At 48.4% G+C, this 16,328-nt stretch overlaps 1 protein-coding gene across 1 annotated transcript in view; it reads left to right on the top strand.

The window, feature by feature from the left end:
• The window catches only part of LOC137415052 (DNA topoisomerase 2-beta), a 287,321-nt gene that overhangs the window by 226,775 nt on the left and 44,218 nt on the right, over nucleotides 1–16,328 (top strand). Inside the window, exons 23-24 of the mRNA XM_068100610.2 lie at nucleotides 13,952–14,086; nucleotides 15,631–15,831. Coding sequence (XP_067956711.2) covers nucleotides 13,952–14,086; nucleotides 15,631–15,831 — 336 coding nt within the window. The remainder of the gene's footprint in view (nucleotides 1–13,951; nucleotides 14,087–15,630; nucleotides 15,832–16,328) is intronic.

Raw genomic sequence — 16,328 nt, 5'->3', positions numbered from 1 at the left:
TATATTCGTACGGAAAGGTCAGATTACAGGGGCTAGAGTTATAATCACAGAAAGACAGGCACTTAGACACACTCTTATATTAACCCCGGACAGACTACAGACAAACGGGACAAGGCTGACTCACACGGGGGTTGATGAAAAGGAAAGCGGCAGTCGATGGCTCAGGTGCACCTGGCTCCGGGACAGAATCACGTACGGTGGTGTCCAGCAGATGCGGGGAGGTCGCTCAGCGCTCGTGGGTCGCGACTTTGGTGGAGATGCCGGGGAGGTCGCTCAGCGCTCGGGAGGGTGGCGTCTTGTCCTTCCAAGCTCGGGGCGCATCTCACGTCACGTCCGGCGCGGGGCCGCGTATATCCGGCGGGGAGTCACGCCCTCGCTCGTTAGCTCCGCCCCATATGGCATCGGCCCATGGCTTCTCATTGGGTGCGGGGGTTACCGGCTCCGCCCTTGACGAGGGGCCGACAGGGAGCCCCCTTCTGGGTAACCCCGTCGAGCACATGTTCAATGGCGGCCAACCGAGCCGGAGTGAGGACGCAAAGCCGCTGTTGTTGTGGTTGTTGTTGGAGCTTGAGATGATGGGAAGAGATGCGGGGAGGTATGGGAAGGTCCTAAACTCCTACTGGTGCCATATCATCACATTCTGGTGCAACGAAGAGTCATAATTAATGGAAACAAGTCCTTAACTGACATAGATTAAGAATAACTAGCAAGATGTCCTATAATTGTCTACGTGTGGTGCGGGGGACCTGGGCACGACATTTAATGGGGGAATGAAGGGGAAGATCGGCTCTAATGGGTGTTGTTTACAGACAATGGGACTAGGGAATGGGGTAAGGGGAGAGTTGGGGAGTATCGGAGAAGATAGGGGAATATTTACAAGCGGATATGGAGGTCAAATTCCATATTCGCAACAATATATATATATATATATATATATACACACAAAGAATTAAGTTAAGCACCCCTACACAACGAATTAAGGTAAGCACCCCCTAATATATATTCTTTGTGTATATGTATACATTGGCATATATTCTAAGGTATGTGAGATCAAATAATGATTGGTATGACATTAGCAATTATCCATTGATGAAATGCAGATGAGTGCACTCATCTGTGACGCCCATCGCTCGTGCAGCACGTGTTATCATCCACGTGGTCGTGATTTTCTGTAAATGCACTATCATCACGGGTTATTGCAAGTCACGCCTGAGCTCGTGTGGGGGTTACATGGTCATTTTCTCGTAATGGTGGCTCGTAGACGGTTGTCGGACGGAGAACGATGGCGGATAATAGGCATGATCGAGTCCGGAATGTCCAGAAAAGCTGTAGCTCGAACGTTTGGTTACCACCATTCGGTGATCAGTCGGTTGGTGCAGAAACACCAGGAAACGGATGCGGTGAAGGACCGCTCAAGGTCTGGAAGACCTCGCGTGACAACAGTCCGCCAAGATAGAGCGCTTTTGAGACTGGTGCGACGATATCCCTTCGCCTCGAGCCATTTCCTGAAGGACAACTGGCTGCCCAACAGAAGGCTATGTCACCGTACCGTGAGGAACCGCCTGAAATCGGCCGGTTTAAGGTCAGGACGAGTGATCAAGCGTCCAAGGCTACTCGAACGACATCAGAGGGAGCGTTTGGCATGGTGCCTAGCGCGACGTGGATGGAACATCCGGTCTTGGAGGCGAGTTCATTGGTCGGATGAAAGCCGGTTCTTGCTGTACGTGACAGATGGGCGTGTTCGGGTGTGGCGCCACAAAAACACCGCGTATGCACCTAAAAACATTCAACCAACGGTACCCTTTGGTGGTGGCTCGATTATGGTCTGGGGATGCTTCTCCCATGACTGTAAGTTGGACCTGATAACTGTGCGAGGTAACCTCAACGGAGAGCGATATGCCGAGGAAATCCTGAATACCACCGTAATCCCGCACTTCGATGACCACACCCTCGCCAGCAGACCCATCTTCATGGATGACAACGCCAGGCCTCACCGTGCGAGACGCGTCCGAGCCTTGCTGGAGCAAGGTGCTGTGACAACCATCCCCTGGCCTGCGTACAGTCCTGACCTGAACCCCCTCGAGCACGTTTGGGACATGTTGGGACGACAAATTGCGAAGATGGTCCCTCCAATAGCCAATCTGGATGAATTGGAACGTGCATTACATCGGGAATGGAACAACCTGCCACAGCAACGCATACGACGGCTTACAGGGTCTATGAGACGTAGGGTTGAGTCAGTGATCCGATCACGTGGGTCCTACACACGTTATTGACGCAAAGATCGCTAGAGGTCTTCTCAGAACAATGACTGTACGTTAGAAAACATAAACGTCATCCACACTGTCCGTGATGGACCTATAGCTCCATACTTAAATTGAGGTGAAAATATGCCTAAAATTCCCAAAAAATTTCACCTTAAATTATTCAGAATAAAATATTGAAAACGGCATGATTGTTATGTTTTTATGTGACCATAATATCACTTCTCCAGAAAATATAGCAATATCATGGGTATATTACACTGTTTTGACGACAACAAACTTGTAATGTGCGAGGTTGTAAAAAAACGGGGGGGGGTGCTTAACTTAATTCTTTGTGTATATATAAAAATAAATAAATATATATATATATATATATATATATATATATATATATATATATATATATATATATATATATATATATATATATATATATATATATATATATATATATATTGTTACGGTCCGCGGATTAGATGTTATTTTTACCGAGCGGAGGTAACCGCGGCCGAACAGTTGTTCCCCGACTAAACCCGATTCACCCAGACGTTGGCTGTATCGCGCCACCGCTATTCAATCAGGGAAAAGACTAAGACGACGAATGCAAAGAGGAAGAAAAAGACGAGAAAAAGGTTGAAAATACGACTAAATTTATTTACTATTTACAGGCTCAAAATAACCAAGGAGAAGGACAGATAAGAAAATAATATACAGAAGCTTTTAGAGACACAGGGAAAATACTAGCTTATACAGACTTAATTACCTACCCAGGACAGAACAAACAAAGACAACTCACACGGGGAATGATGATAGGAATTGGCTGGAAGGAGAGGAAAGTCCAATTTGTTCGGCAGCATGAATCGGCGCGTTCGGCAGCCGCCGTCCCTTCGCGGCCCTGCTCCAAACTGCCGTCCAGGACCCAAACGGCTGTCGAGTCTTGTTGCTGCTGTAGACGCTGCTGCTGGCGAGCAAGGTGACGAATAGCAGGCTTTGTGCTTCCCTGGATGATCTGCTTTTGGACCTCACGACTCAGCCCTGCTCTGACGACCCAGCTCTTTCCTGTCCACCTCACCACGCAGCTCAGCTCAGCCTTTCTCTCACTTCTCTCCAGCTCATCTGCCATCTCAGCTCCCTTCTCGCATACCGTTAGCGCGGTCTGACACGCCCTCTTCGGTTTCGGTACCACCCTCTCCCCCCCGTGCTCTGTTTCGTGACCTTGTATGGTAATCCCACGGGGTTATCTCCTTATTTGGGCATCGCGCCGACGGCACGCCCCTCGTGGCGAGCCACGGGCTTGTTTCCTTATTTGGGCATGGGGCTGCACAGCCCCGCCCTTCTTGGCACGCCCTGGGCTTGCCTCTCCCTGGCGACCCCGCCCCTCCTGTTGAAACAGAGCATGGAGCACATTTTCACTATAGCAGCAAATTGAGAGGGCGTGCACCCCATGCTTGTGAACTGCTTTACCCACAGATGGAGAGTTTGGCTGGGAAATGGAATTATTGAAGGGGAGCTATTCTCTATTGATTCGGTGCAATGGAGTGTCATTCTAATGGAAGACAAGGCCTTACTCTAAAACACATAATAAGATATAAGCTATCGAACAGGGGTATTCTATGATTGGCTGACGTGTTTGCTTTATGGACTAATTATGGGACGCCCTTTGACCTTTACACACTGGAGCAAGGAGGCTCAGAATAAAGCAATAATAATAATACACACAATAAAAAAAAAACACAATCCTCATATCCGCAACACTGCACCCTCCTCCTCTTAGGCACGACCCGGGCCTACAACTTTTATTTAGTGTGACACGTAGGTGTAGTTCCCTCTACTTTTAACCTGACCCTGAGTGCGACAGTTTTAAAACATAGATAAATATGTCCCGCTGCTCCATTGCACCCTGCCTAACAGACTCACGCCCACAGTTAACCGAATTGCGGAATGGTCTTCAAACTACACACTGACGGTGGGGAGCATTATTTACAGTTGACACTACTTTTATTTACAAAACTAACCCAGGACCTGTGATTGTTCTTTCTGGGGGGGAGACAGTCTGCTCTGCATCAATGCACCATGAAAGCACCCAAAACGTACCAAAACACCCTCAAGCACCCATCGGTGCAGTCACCATAGTTCATCAATAAAAATAAATCAACAACCCCTAACCCTGCAGGTGATCTCTTGCTCTTCGGCTCCCTCTGCTGGCTATTATTATTTTCTTCCAGATGTTGTCTTTTTCCTTTGCTGGCGGCCTATTTGTATTAAAACTTGCACCCAACGTGTCCCTTTTATTTATTTATGGCCCACCAGGCCGACTAGTGCATGGTTCACCTGTGGGGCATCGGTGCCCTGTGGCCAAGGTCTGCCAGCCAGATTTCGGGCCTTCATGGCCGGTTCCAGCAGAGGGGCCATGCCCCAACCCATGGGGTCCATAAGTGGTGCTCGGCCACAGACATGTGGTCCATAATGTGGTGCATCGATGCAGGCAGCTGGTTCTGGGAGTTTCGGGCGCACAATGGCCGACTCACGCACGCTCCCCTCGGCGCCCAATGGCGCACAGGTCATGTGGGAGACAAAAGGGGGGAGAGACAGATGAGCGAGGGGTAAGGTCACAAGGGTACACATCAATAAGGCAATGCAAGGCGAAATGCGTACGGAGGGCGAAGTGAGAAAACTCGTCCCTACCGTACGTCACCCCCCTGTCACCTACACTACACTTGCCCTTACCCCATATGTACAAAATCTACACATTACAAATTCGTCGCTACTGTCACGTCTTCCCCATATTTCCCCTACACCAAATTCGTCTCCACAATCCCTCTATCCAAAATTTGTCATCACCAAATTCATCATCAATCCTCATAAGGAGGAAGAGATGGAACAACAAAGCACAATGTCACACCCACGTCATGATGCGTCTCACAATCCAAAACATTTACCTCAAAAAATAATAAAACAACCTGGCATGGTGTTGAGTTACGTCACCTGAGGTGAGTGGATGCAGATGGTGCGAGGAGACTCCAATCCTAACTATCCTCTAAATGACTTTAACACACGTTACACTACCCGGGGTCTTTCCCTGCCAATCCATTGGCCAACTTACACTATGGGTTCTAAAAACCAATTCCCATTGACCAAACTGTGGTGCTTCTCAATTTGGGGTCTCACTCCCCCGATTCATCTCCCGGTGCCCTTGCACAATTTCTGGGCTGGGGCGTGTAGCCCTCCCAGCAGGTCTACCCACCTGCACACCTCCACCACTGCAGTTGCCACCCGAGCTTACCTAGCTCCTCACCCTAACCTAACTAACTGGGGAAGGCCCCTCCTGGCTCTGTCACCCCTTGGTGCCCTCTGGTACTGGGCTACCCGGGTCCGTCCTCCGGATCCTCGGGCCCCATCCACAACAACTCTACCGGCTCCCAGAGCCCACCTGCGGCCTCACCTGGCCGACATCCTCACAGTGGTGGAGTGCCCAAACCAACTACACACACTAACAGGCTACACGCCCAGCCATTTCCACAACACTAATGCACCCATCCATATTCCATTCTCTCACCCGCACCACAGATGCCAATATCCAACCACAATTTACCTATACCCGCTACCTAACACTTACACTACCCGCCCCGGGTATTCGTGATGGGGGTCCACTCTTCCCCCATTCACACCTCCGCACCATCCACTCCACTCCATAGTTTCCACCATACTCACTCCATGACCATCCATGCTAATACTCCATATATTCCACACTCCATGTCTTCCACACAACCATTAAATCGATACACCTGTTGGTGCACACCTGTGCACTCACACCTGGTGCCACCTGCACCCTCCTCCTCTTCCTGGACCAGTTGGTCAACACAACACACATCACCATCACCATCACTCAAACACTGCTCCATACACCTGTTCAGTTGCACACCTGTGCAATCACACCTGGTCACCATACACTTTTCACAATACACTTCTAAATACACTTCCAACACTCACACGGCATCATCTCATCTAACTACTCCCCTCTGAAACTTGCGCTTCCCCCGTCGCCCCTTTAAACTATTGCGCTCCCTCGTCATTATCATCCACTCTAAACTACCTGCGTCCCCACTACAGGTGTCATTGTCACTACCTAATCTTAACGTCACCTAAGGTCATCTCTGGGGCCCTACACACGATATATCCTAACCCTCCCGGGCTAGTTTTCACTGCCATCAACCCCATAAAACTAGTGCTCCTTTGCCCCCCCCCCCCCCTGTGAGGGATGGTGGATTGGCCATCCCATCACATGGGGCACGTTCCACTATAAATTTTGCTCGTCCAAATTCAACAAATCAAAAATTTGCCAATCACTCTACCAATCCTCTGCCAATCATCACTCTGCCAATCCTTTGCCAATCATCAAATTTTGTTTTTCTAATTTCGGGTCCAGACCACTATCCTCATCATCAGTCTTCTCTCTAGTGCCTCTCGGTGCGCCAATTCACGTCTACAGCCCGGCTTCGTAAAGCCGAGCAATGAATGCGGGTTGTTTGGTGCCGGCGGCTGGATACGTCCGACACTCGGTGCAGGGAAGGACGCTTACCCGGGCCGAGATCCCACGCACCACCTCGGCACGGAGCCATCCAATTGCCCGATCTCGACCTGCCGGAGCGCCTCAACAAAAATGGGTCGCCATGACGACCCTTCCTATCGGGCTGCCCGTTCCGCCTAGCGGAGCACAGACGCGGCCGTTCCAAGCGCGGCCCAGCGTGGATCACGTACGGCGGTCCTTTCGAACCCGCCGTGGTTCGGATCCCCGCTGGTCCTCGCAGCACGCGAAGCCCGGCACGCACCGAGGGCCCGATTCGGCTATAAGACGCTCTAACCGCTAACCCGGTTACCGTCGATGCCTCACCTGCATGCTTACACCCCGCAGCCCGCTCCTTGCTCACACATCCAGCCGTCTTCCTGCTCTTGGTCATTGCACCTTCTCTTACACACCCAGGTACACCCATTCCACTCACAGACTTGGCCACACACCTGACCACCTCACACCTTTGCACACACTCGTTGTTCGCACACCTCACCAACACACCTCTTCGCGCCCCCTCCTCGGTCACCTCCTCTGTGACAACCACAGGTGTGCTCTCACTCGCACACCCAACCACGTGCTTCACTACCAACTCAAGTGTGCATTCCCACACACGCTCTACCATTCCAGGTGTGCATCCTTCCATTCCAGGTGTACATCCTCTCTCACCTGTCACAACCAACTCACGCTCCGTGTCACTCTCACTACTTTCACCACCACTCTTGACAGCGCACTCACCCTTACTCTCGACAGCGCACTCTTTCCTCACACACCTGTCCGTTACACACCTTTCTCGCGCACCCTCTTGCGCACACTCTCCCGTTACATCCTCTGTAACACTCACCACAGGCGTGCATTCTCCCTTACTCTTGACAGCGCACTCTTTCCCCATGCACCTGTCCGTTACACACCTTTCTCTCGCACTCTCTTGCGCACACTCTCCCGTTACACCCTCTGTAGCACTCACCACAGGCGTGCATTCTCTCGTTACATCCTCTGTAACACTCCTCACTACGCGCTTCCATGTGCTCCCTCGCACACACGCTACGACCGACTCACTCTCGACAGCACACTCACTCCTCGGCGCGCACTTTTTCCTCACACACCCCAGAGTCGGACATTCTCGCACACCTCCTCTTTCGCACAACAGACCTGTCGCACACTTCACCAACGGCCTCTCACGAACACCCGGATCCAAATCAACCCCCAAGCCGACTGAAGCTCCCCTCACATCATATACATTTCCTCGTATATCGCCACTCACCTTGGCTCCTCGTCTCCGCACCTCCTTCGCCACCTGCAAACTCTTTATTTGGTTAGTGAGCACATCATCATGATTTGAACACAGACCTTGCACATATTCCATCACCTCCTCCTGTATTTCTCTCTTAGTTTCTGTCCGTCTCTTCTTAATTTCACTCACCTCTTCTTCCACCTCCTCTAATTTTTGCTTCACCTCTTTTATTTCCCGGTACGTCTCCTCAAGTTCGTCCTCTAAGGCTATCTTGACCGTCTCTATGTGCGTCCTCACCTGCTGGTCCTTCGTCTCCATTACCTCTGTCACCTCGTCCATCCTCATTGTCAGTCCCTCACGTACCATCTGACATTGCCTCTGTGTCGCTATCAAGTCCTTTTTTATGTCGTTTTGTGTCGCTTTTAAACCTCCTAGTTCTGCAGTGTTCTTTTGTACCTGCTCCATTAGTTCTTTTTGTCCCTCCATCAGCTGTTCCACCTCCTCCGTCAGGTCCTCTATTCCCCCTTGTAACTTTGCCGTCCCATTTCTCACCTCTTTCTCGATACGCTTTTCACCTCGCTTTACCTCCTCGCGTACCCCCGAGACCTCCTCACTTACACCTCGTCGTATCTCCTCTTTCATCTCCTCCCTCTCTTTTGTAGATGCCACCCTCATCTGTCCCAATTCATCCCTCTGAGCATCCAATTTACTTTCTAACCCGATTTTCACCTCCTCTATCTGGTTCCCCATCTGTTCGATTTCCCGGGCGGATTGCTCCCCTATTGCCCGCAATTTGTCTTCCATCCTATTTTCTAGCCCCTCTAACCCATTTTTCACCCCCTCTATCTGATTCTCCTGGGCAGCCATTCTATTTTCCACCCCCGTTAACCCATGTTTCACCCCCTCTATCCCATTGTCTAATCCCTCAAATTTCTTGTCTAAACCCTCAAATTTTGCTTCTAGCCGTTCCCCCATTTCTCCCATTTTGCCCCCCATTTCGCCCATTTTGCCCCCCAATTCTTCCCTCATTGCCCCCAATTGCTCATTCTAAGCCTCCATCCGGTTCCCCAATTCATTCCTCAGGTCTTCACTTGTCTGGACCATGAGCGCCTTTATTTGTATCATAAAGAGGTCCCAATTCACCGGTGCTGCTACGGTCACGGGCGCCGCCAGATTTGGTGCCGCTGTAACCGCGTGCGCTAAGGCGCCATTTTGTGCGCCCGTAACCTCGTGCGCGAGAGCGCCATTTTGCGCGTCTGAAACCTCCGCAACCACATTGCCATTTTTCTCCTCCTGCCTTTCCTCCACATACATTTCCCCGAGGTCCTGGGTCGATTCCACCCCGTCTATCTCTCCCACCGACATCCCTTCGCCTTGACCAGCCATGGCGCGATTTCAAAATTCGGGTTTTGCTTTAAAACAACACAAATTTCCAGCAGCTCCAAATTTTGACCAAATTTTTTTCTAGATGTTTTTAAAAATTTGGTACGGGCCTCGAATCTCACTCCCTGACACCAATTGTTACGGTACTAGTACAATTGGTGTTCCAAAATTTGGGCTAAATAAATTTAGTCCCAGGTTCGAATCCCACCTCCTGACTACCAATTTGTTACGGTCCGCGGATTAGATGTTATTTTTACCGAGCGGAGGTAACCGCGGCCGAACAGTTGTTCCCCGACTAAACCCGATTCACCCAGACGTTGGCCGTATCGCGCCACCGCTATTCAATCAGGGAAAAGACTAAGACGACGAATGCAAAGAGGAAGAAAAAGACGAGAAAAAGGTTGAAAATACTACTACATTTATTTACTATTTACAGGCTCAAAATAACCAAGGAGAAGGAAAGATAAGAAAATAATATACAGAAGCTTTTAGAGACACAGGGAAAATACTAGCTTATACAGACTTAATTACCTACCCAGGACAGAACAAACAAAGACGACTCACACGGGGAATGATGATAGGAATTGGCTGGAAGGAGAGGAAAGTCCAATTTGTTCGGTAGCACGAATCGGCGCGTTCGGCAGCCGCCGTCCCTTCGCGGCCCTGCTCCAAACTGCCGTCCAGGCCCCAAACGGCTGTCGAGTCTTGTTGCTGCTGTAGACGCTGCTGCTGGCGAGCAAGGTGACGAATAGCAGGCTTTGTGCTTCCCTGGATGATCTGCTTTTGGACCTCACAACTCAGCCCTGCTCTGACGACCCAGCTCTTTCCTGTCCACCTCACCACGCAGCTCAGCTCAGCCTTTCTCTCACTTCTCTCCAGCTCATCTGCCATCTCAGCTGCCTTCTCGCATACCGTTAGCGCGGGTCTGACACGCCCTCTCCCCCCCGTGCTCTGTTTCGTGACCTTGTATGGTAATCCCACGGGCTTGTCTCCTTATTTGGGCATCGCGCCGACGGCACGCCCCTCGTGGCAAGCCACGGGCTTGTTTCCTTATTTGGGCATGGGGCTGCACAGCCCCGCCCTTCTTGGCGCGCCCTGGGCTTGCCTCTCCCTGGCGACCCCGCCCCTCCTGTTGAAACAGAGCACGGAGCACATTTTCACTATAGCAGCGAATTGAGAGGGCGTGCACCCCATGCTTGTGAACTGCTTTACCCACAGATGGAGGGTTTGGCTGGGAAATGGAATTATTGAAGGGGAGCTATTCTCTATTGATTCGGTGCAATGGAGTGTCATCCTAATGGAAGACAAGGCCTTACTCTAAAACACATAATAAGATATAAGCTATCGAACAGGGGTATTCTATGATTGGCTGACGTGTTTGCTTTATGGACTAATTATGGGACGCCCTTTGACCTTTACACACTGGAGCAAGGAGGCTCAGAATAAAGCAATCTATCTATAATTCCAGCAATCTCTGTGTGTCTGTGTGTCTGTGTGTCTGTGTGTCTGTGTGTCTGTGTGTCTGTGTGTCTGTGACCGCTGTTTCTCGACAACCACGGGTCCGATATACTTGAAACTTGCCAGGTATATTGCTGGGGACCCGAGGATGTGCCTTTTCAAGGTTTCATATTAATCGGACAATTACTTACCGAGCTATGTCCAAAAAACGCTTCAACCAATCAGAGAGCAGCGAGCTATCACGTGTGCCGAACGTGGCGATCAGACTCTGCCTCGGACGGCACATTTGACAGCGTATTCATTTATTTCACGTTGGAAAACTATGTTGCCGTTAAACTATGTTTTAAAACGAATTCAAACTGCGATTAAATTAAAACGATTCATCCTAACTGCGATTTGCGAACTTCCGGACAGTGACGACTTATCTTCCGGCAGCCAATCACAGAACGCTCTGTTGCGTAGGCGTGGCCGATGTGAGACGAGCGGAGCTGAGCGCGTTACGAGCTGACCGCCATTACGGTACGTAATTCGATTTCTTATGCGCATTATTTCTCCCAATTCAGTCAGAGCGAAGGGCGGAAGCGAAGAGCGTTGCTTTTTTTGTTTACGGGCGTACGGGCGGGGTAGAGCGTACGGGTAGCGTTTTTTTTTTTTTTTGGCCACGGAACGGGCACCCACGTACGGGCAATGCCCTAGTAATAATAATACACACAATAAAAAAAAAACACAATCCTCATATCCGCAACAATATATATGTATATATATATACGACTTGCGGTTGGGATTAAAATCAAATGAATCCATCTTGAGTTCTCCAACCTTTAATTAGCAAAACAAATAACTGCTCGACGTTTCGATGAGCAAAACGGACAGCCGTGCAACCACTGACCTTTCTCAAGAGTAAAGAAAGAACAACTCTACATCCCCCTTATATCAAGGGAAAAGTGGGTGGGGACACCAAACCCACCAATCAACGCTGTTCTGGAACCAAACTCGTGCCATTCAAATTGAAACCGTATCGCAAACCAAAACCGTTAAACCAAATGAAACCACATATTGGGATGTTAAATCAAAACAACCGTTAAATCAAATGTTAACTCAAACGAACTGCAACATAATTCAAATAAATTGATGAAAACAAACATACTTTTGTCAATTTCCACTTATTTTTTAGAGAAAATTGTGTGTTATTTGAAAAAAGTGCAAGGGTGCCAATATTATTGGCCATGACTGTGTGTGTGTGTGTGTGTGTGTTTATATATATATATATATATATATATATATATATATATATATATGTACATACATATAAATATAACTAGCCGAAAGCACCCAGCGTTGCCCGGGTTCTTTTTGAATGAATTTACTACTATTATTCAGCTTTTACTCGCGGCCGCAGAAGATTGACTACTATAATTCAGCTCAGCTTTTAATTGTGAAATGGGCCCAGCCCGGCCAAAGCGGCCTGGACCGGCCTCGCCACCTAGCCTATAACCTTCCCGGGGCCCGTCCCGACATTTTAAGTTATTTTTGAATGAATTTACTACTATAATTCAGCTTTTACTCGTGGCCTTTGAAGATTGACTACTATAATTCAGCTGAGCTTTTAATTGCGAAATGGGCCCAGCCCGGCCGAAGCGGCCTTGACCGGCCTCGCCACCTAGCCTATAACCTTCCCGGGGCCCGTCCCGACATTTTCAGTTCTTTTTGAATGAATTTACTAATATAATTCAGCTTTTACTTGCGGCTGTTAAAGATTGACTACTATAATTCAGCTCAGCTTTTATTTGCGAAATGGGCCTAGCCTGGCCGAGGTGGCCTCGCCACCTAGCCTATAACCTTCCCGGGGCCCGTCCCGACATTTTTTGTTTCAGACGTTTCCGCCTATCTTTCACCGTTCAGGAGATTAGCGCGTGCAGACAAACAAACAAACAAAAACTTTCTTTTATATATGTAGATAGAAGAAGATAATCCCCAGTGTGTAATTGCCCTCCTGTGATTTTCCCTTCTGTTTTATTTCATCTGAAAAGGACCGCCATTCACCCACAACACCGCCATGCCGACAGAGACCCGAACATTTGCCGGTTGGCACGTAAACCCCGCCCCCCGAACATTCTCGATGAGAGACTAGACTCTGCCCCTGATGTCTCGTAACAGAGCAACCACGCCCCGAGCTTCGTGAGTGGCCATGGGGATTGGATGATGTGATGAGACATTGGGATTGGTCGAGTGTGACGTCAGCGAGGAAAGGGGAGGGTGCACCCTTCCCCCCCCCCCCCTTGCTCTCTTTCAAACTGGCTGCGTGGCGAGCAGTCACATTTTGTCTCTCTCTCGTACTGGGCTTGGTCGTGGCAGTCGCTTTGTTCCTGGCTCATGTGGATCGTGGAGGAGGAAGAAGAAGCAGTTTCTAGTCTAGCTAGCTCTCTGGTGCTGGCTTTGTGGCGGACGGTCGCTCTTCTCGTGTGCACCGAAAAGAGAACATTTGGGGCTTTGTGGAGCCTTTGCCAAGTTGATCGAGCGGGGGAACGTTTGGCTGCCTGTTGTTCGGGCGTTTCGACGCGCGGTCCTGTCAGCGACTGATCCCAACAAAGTACTCGTCGAGACCAGAGCTGAGTGCGAAATCAAAGGGAGGATTTTCTTTTTATTTTATTTAATCTTTCCCTTGTCTGTTTTGTGTGTCTGAGCGGAGACATCTCAAATTAGGAATTATAGGGTTTTTTTTTACCTCAACATTTATTTTGCCATTTTATCGTTTCACTTTTATTTTAATAAATTCATCAGTAGTTGCATCTCACTTTTGTGTGCCGTGTCTGTTTACTTGTTTGTGGGTTCGAGGAATAAAACCCCGTGGCAGCCGTCCGATTAGATACGGCTTTGGGCCTTTCCTACGCGCCAAAGATAATCCCGCCAAGTTTCGAAATATACCTCGGCGTTAACTGTTCGGCTATCTGCCCAAGGCTGGTCTTCATCGGCTACGGACGTGACAATACTTTTGATTGCTTTTTCACACATCATGTATGGATGCATTTTGCCATGCCCTTCCAGATGCCTCGCTACAAGAACTTCAAAGGAACAATTGACAGCCTGGGCCCAAATCAGTTCCTTATCAATGGGGAGATCAATGTACTGGAAAACAAAACGGTGGAGATTATCGAGCTGCCCGTTCGTACGTGGACGCAGGTAAGCATTTAATTTGACTTTTTTTTTAGCTCCTGTTGGACTTAGTCCGAAACAGGGGCTTATGGATTTGGTCTCGTCTGTCCGTGCGTCTGTCTGTGTGTCCGTGTATCTGCAACCATATCTCGGAGATATATGAACCGATTTTGGTCATACTTGGCACAAAGACAATACATGACGGTATACATATGCACCTGATTTTGTTTCACGACGCGATCAAAGGTGGCCGACTGGTGGCCATTTTAGTTGTAAAAAATCGGATGTTGAACACGTTCTCAACCATTTATTGGACATGCATTTGCTGGTGTTGTTCAAACTTTGCACACAGATAATGAATGATGTCTTACATATGCACAAATTTGTTTTTTCGACATCAGATCCAATATGGCCGACTGGTGTCCATTTTGTTACTTAAACGTGTCTTTATCCATTTCTCGGACATGCATGGAGCGATTTTCTTCAAACTTGGCAAAGCACAGCACTTGACGGCATATACATGCACTTCACTTTATTTTGCGATTGATCAAAAATGGCCGGCCAACTGGTAGACTGGCGGCCATTTTAGTTGTAAAAAAAAACCAATATTCACCACGTCCTCAACCATTTCTCGGACATGCATTTACCGATCTTGTTCAAATTTGGCACACAGATAAATGAATGATGGGTTACATATACCTGTAATTATTTTCGAGATCAGATCCAATATGGCCGACTGGTGGCCATTTTCTTACTTAAACGTGTCCCCATCCATTTTTCGGACATGCATGGACCGATTTTCTTCAAAGTTGGAAAAAAGACTGTACATTAGTATGCATATGCAGAAGATTTTGTTTTGTCATCCGACCAGAGATGGCCGGCTGACAGCCTTTACCTCCATACAGCAAAATTATTAAAACCACGGCAGGGTCTATGACATTTTACGTGTTTTTCATCTTGTTTTAATCGTCTTTTATGATTACTGTTCGCTGAGAAGGCTGAGAGGCTGAGAGGTATGTACATTCACCTCTAAACTGTATAGCTTGCGTTCAAATATTGGCCCAGCTATAAACTATCATTCCGGTGTTTCACAGGCAGGGCATTTCATCAATGTGTCTGCCGTCTCTCAGACGGATGTTAAGCTGGACGTCCCATCTGCCAGCATTAGTTGGTGGATGTTAAAGAACCCACAGTGTCTTTTGCGAAGAGTCGGTGAGATATTGCTGGCACCATGGCCAAATTCCAAAGTCCTGCCATAACTATTGCTGGGAAGGCAATGGCAATCCACCCAGTATAACCCTGGCCAAGAAACTGCTTAGGCAGCACCAACGTTCTGCAACAGAGTATGGTTCATCAGAATCAGAATGTTTACTGTCAGTCAACTAACAAAGTGGAAAAGGTTTACTCTTCAGATTTCAAGACAAAACTGACCTTGTAAAGAGGGAGGACATGGACAATGCATGAATTGCCTGTTTTTGGATGACTTCTAATCTCTTCAATTTGGTGCTGATAATGTTGCAGTAAATGCTGTGCCATAACCTTGCCCACCCGTTTTACATTTCATGTTCCAGTATTACAAGGAGACCGTTTTGGAGAACATGCTGCACGGCATCAACAAGACCCCGGTCCTTATCTCTGACTACAAGGAATACCACACGGACACCACAGTGAAATTTGTTGTCAAGATGACTGAAGAGAAGCTGAATGAGGTGGAGGCTGCTGGATTCCACAGGGTCTTCAAGTTGCAGACACCTCTCACCTGCAACTCCATGGTGTGATGTTTTTTTTATTGCGATCCCAATTTGCAACACCAACATGCGTACACTCTCTTATGATTGCATCCCACTGGTGTGTTTTATTGTTTTGGGCTGACACATGGTTTAACTGGTCTAGTTATAATCCTTGAAGTTGTAGTCATACGAAAGAAATCAAACATGATAAATCGGTTGTACAAATGTAAAAGACAGATTCGGCTCCAAAAGCTGAAGAACAAACATCAAACCGCAGTTGGAAGGAACTTTTGATAGAAATAGGGTGAATCCTGTCCCACGATGCCAAGGATTCTGTTTTGTTTATCAATCAAGTTGGTGGTATATCCTGGAGTGGTTTCACAGTCCAATGCTAAATTGAAACCGTCGGTCACAGCGTGAATGAAACTGGTCGTCACCAAATACATCATTGTGTTGTCTGTGGTGCATTTCCTCCAGGTATTGTTGCCTCTCCTTTTTAAACGTCTTTGTACAACTTTTAATCAGTGTCGCCATGTTTG

The sequence above is a fragment of the Myxine glutinosa genome, chromosome 12 (genome assembly GCF_964187855.1).
Source record: "Myxine glutinosa chromosome 12, kmMyxGlut1.1, whole genome shotgun sequence".
Taxonomy (NCBI): Eukaryota; Metazoa; Chordata; class Myxini; order Myxiniformes; family Myxinidae; genus Myxine; species Myxine glutinosa.
This window is presented reverse-complemented; position numbering and strand designations above follow the sequence as displayed.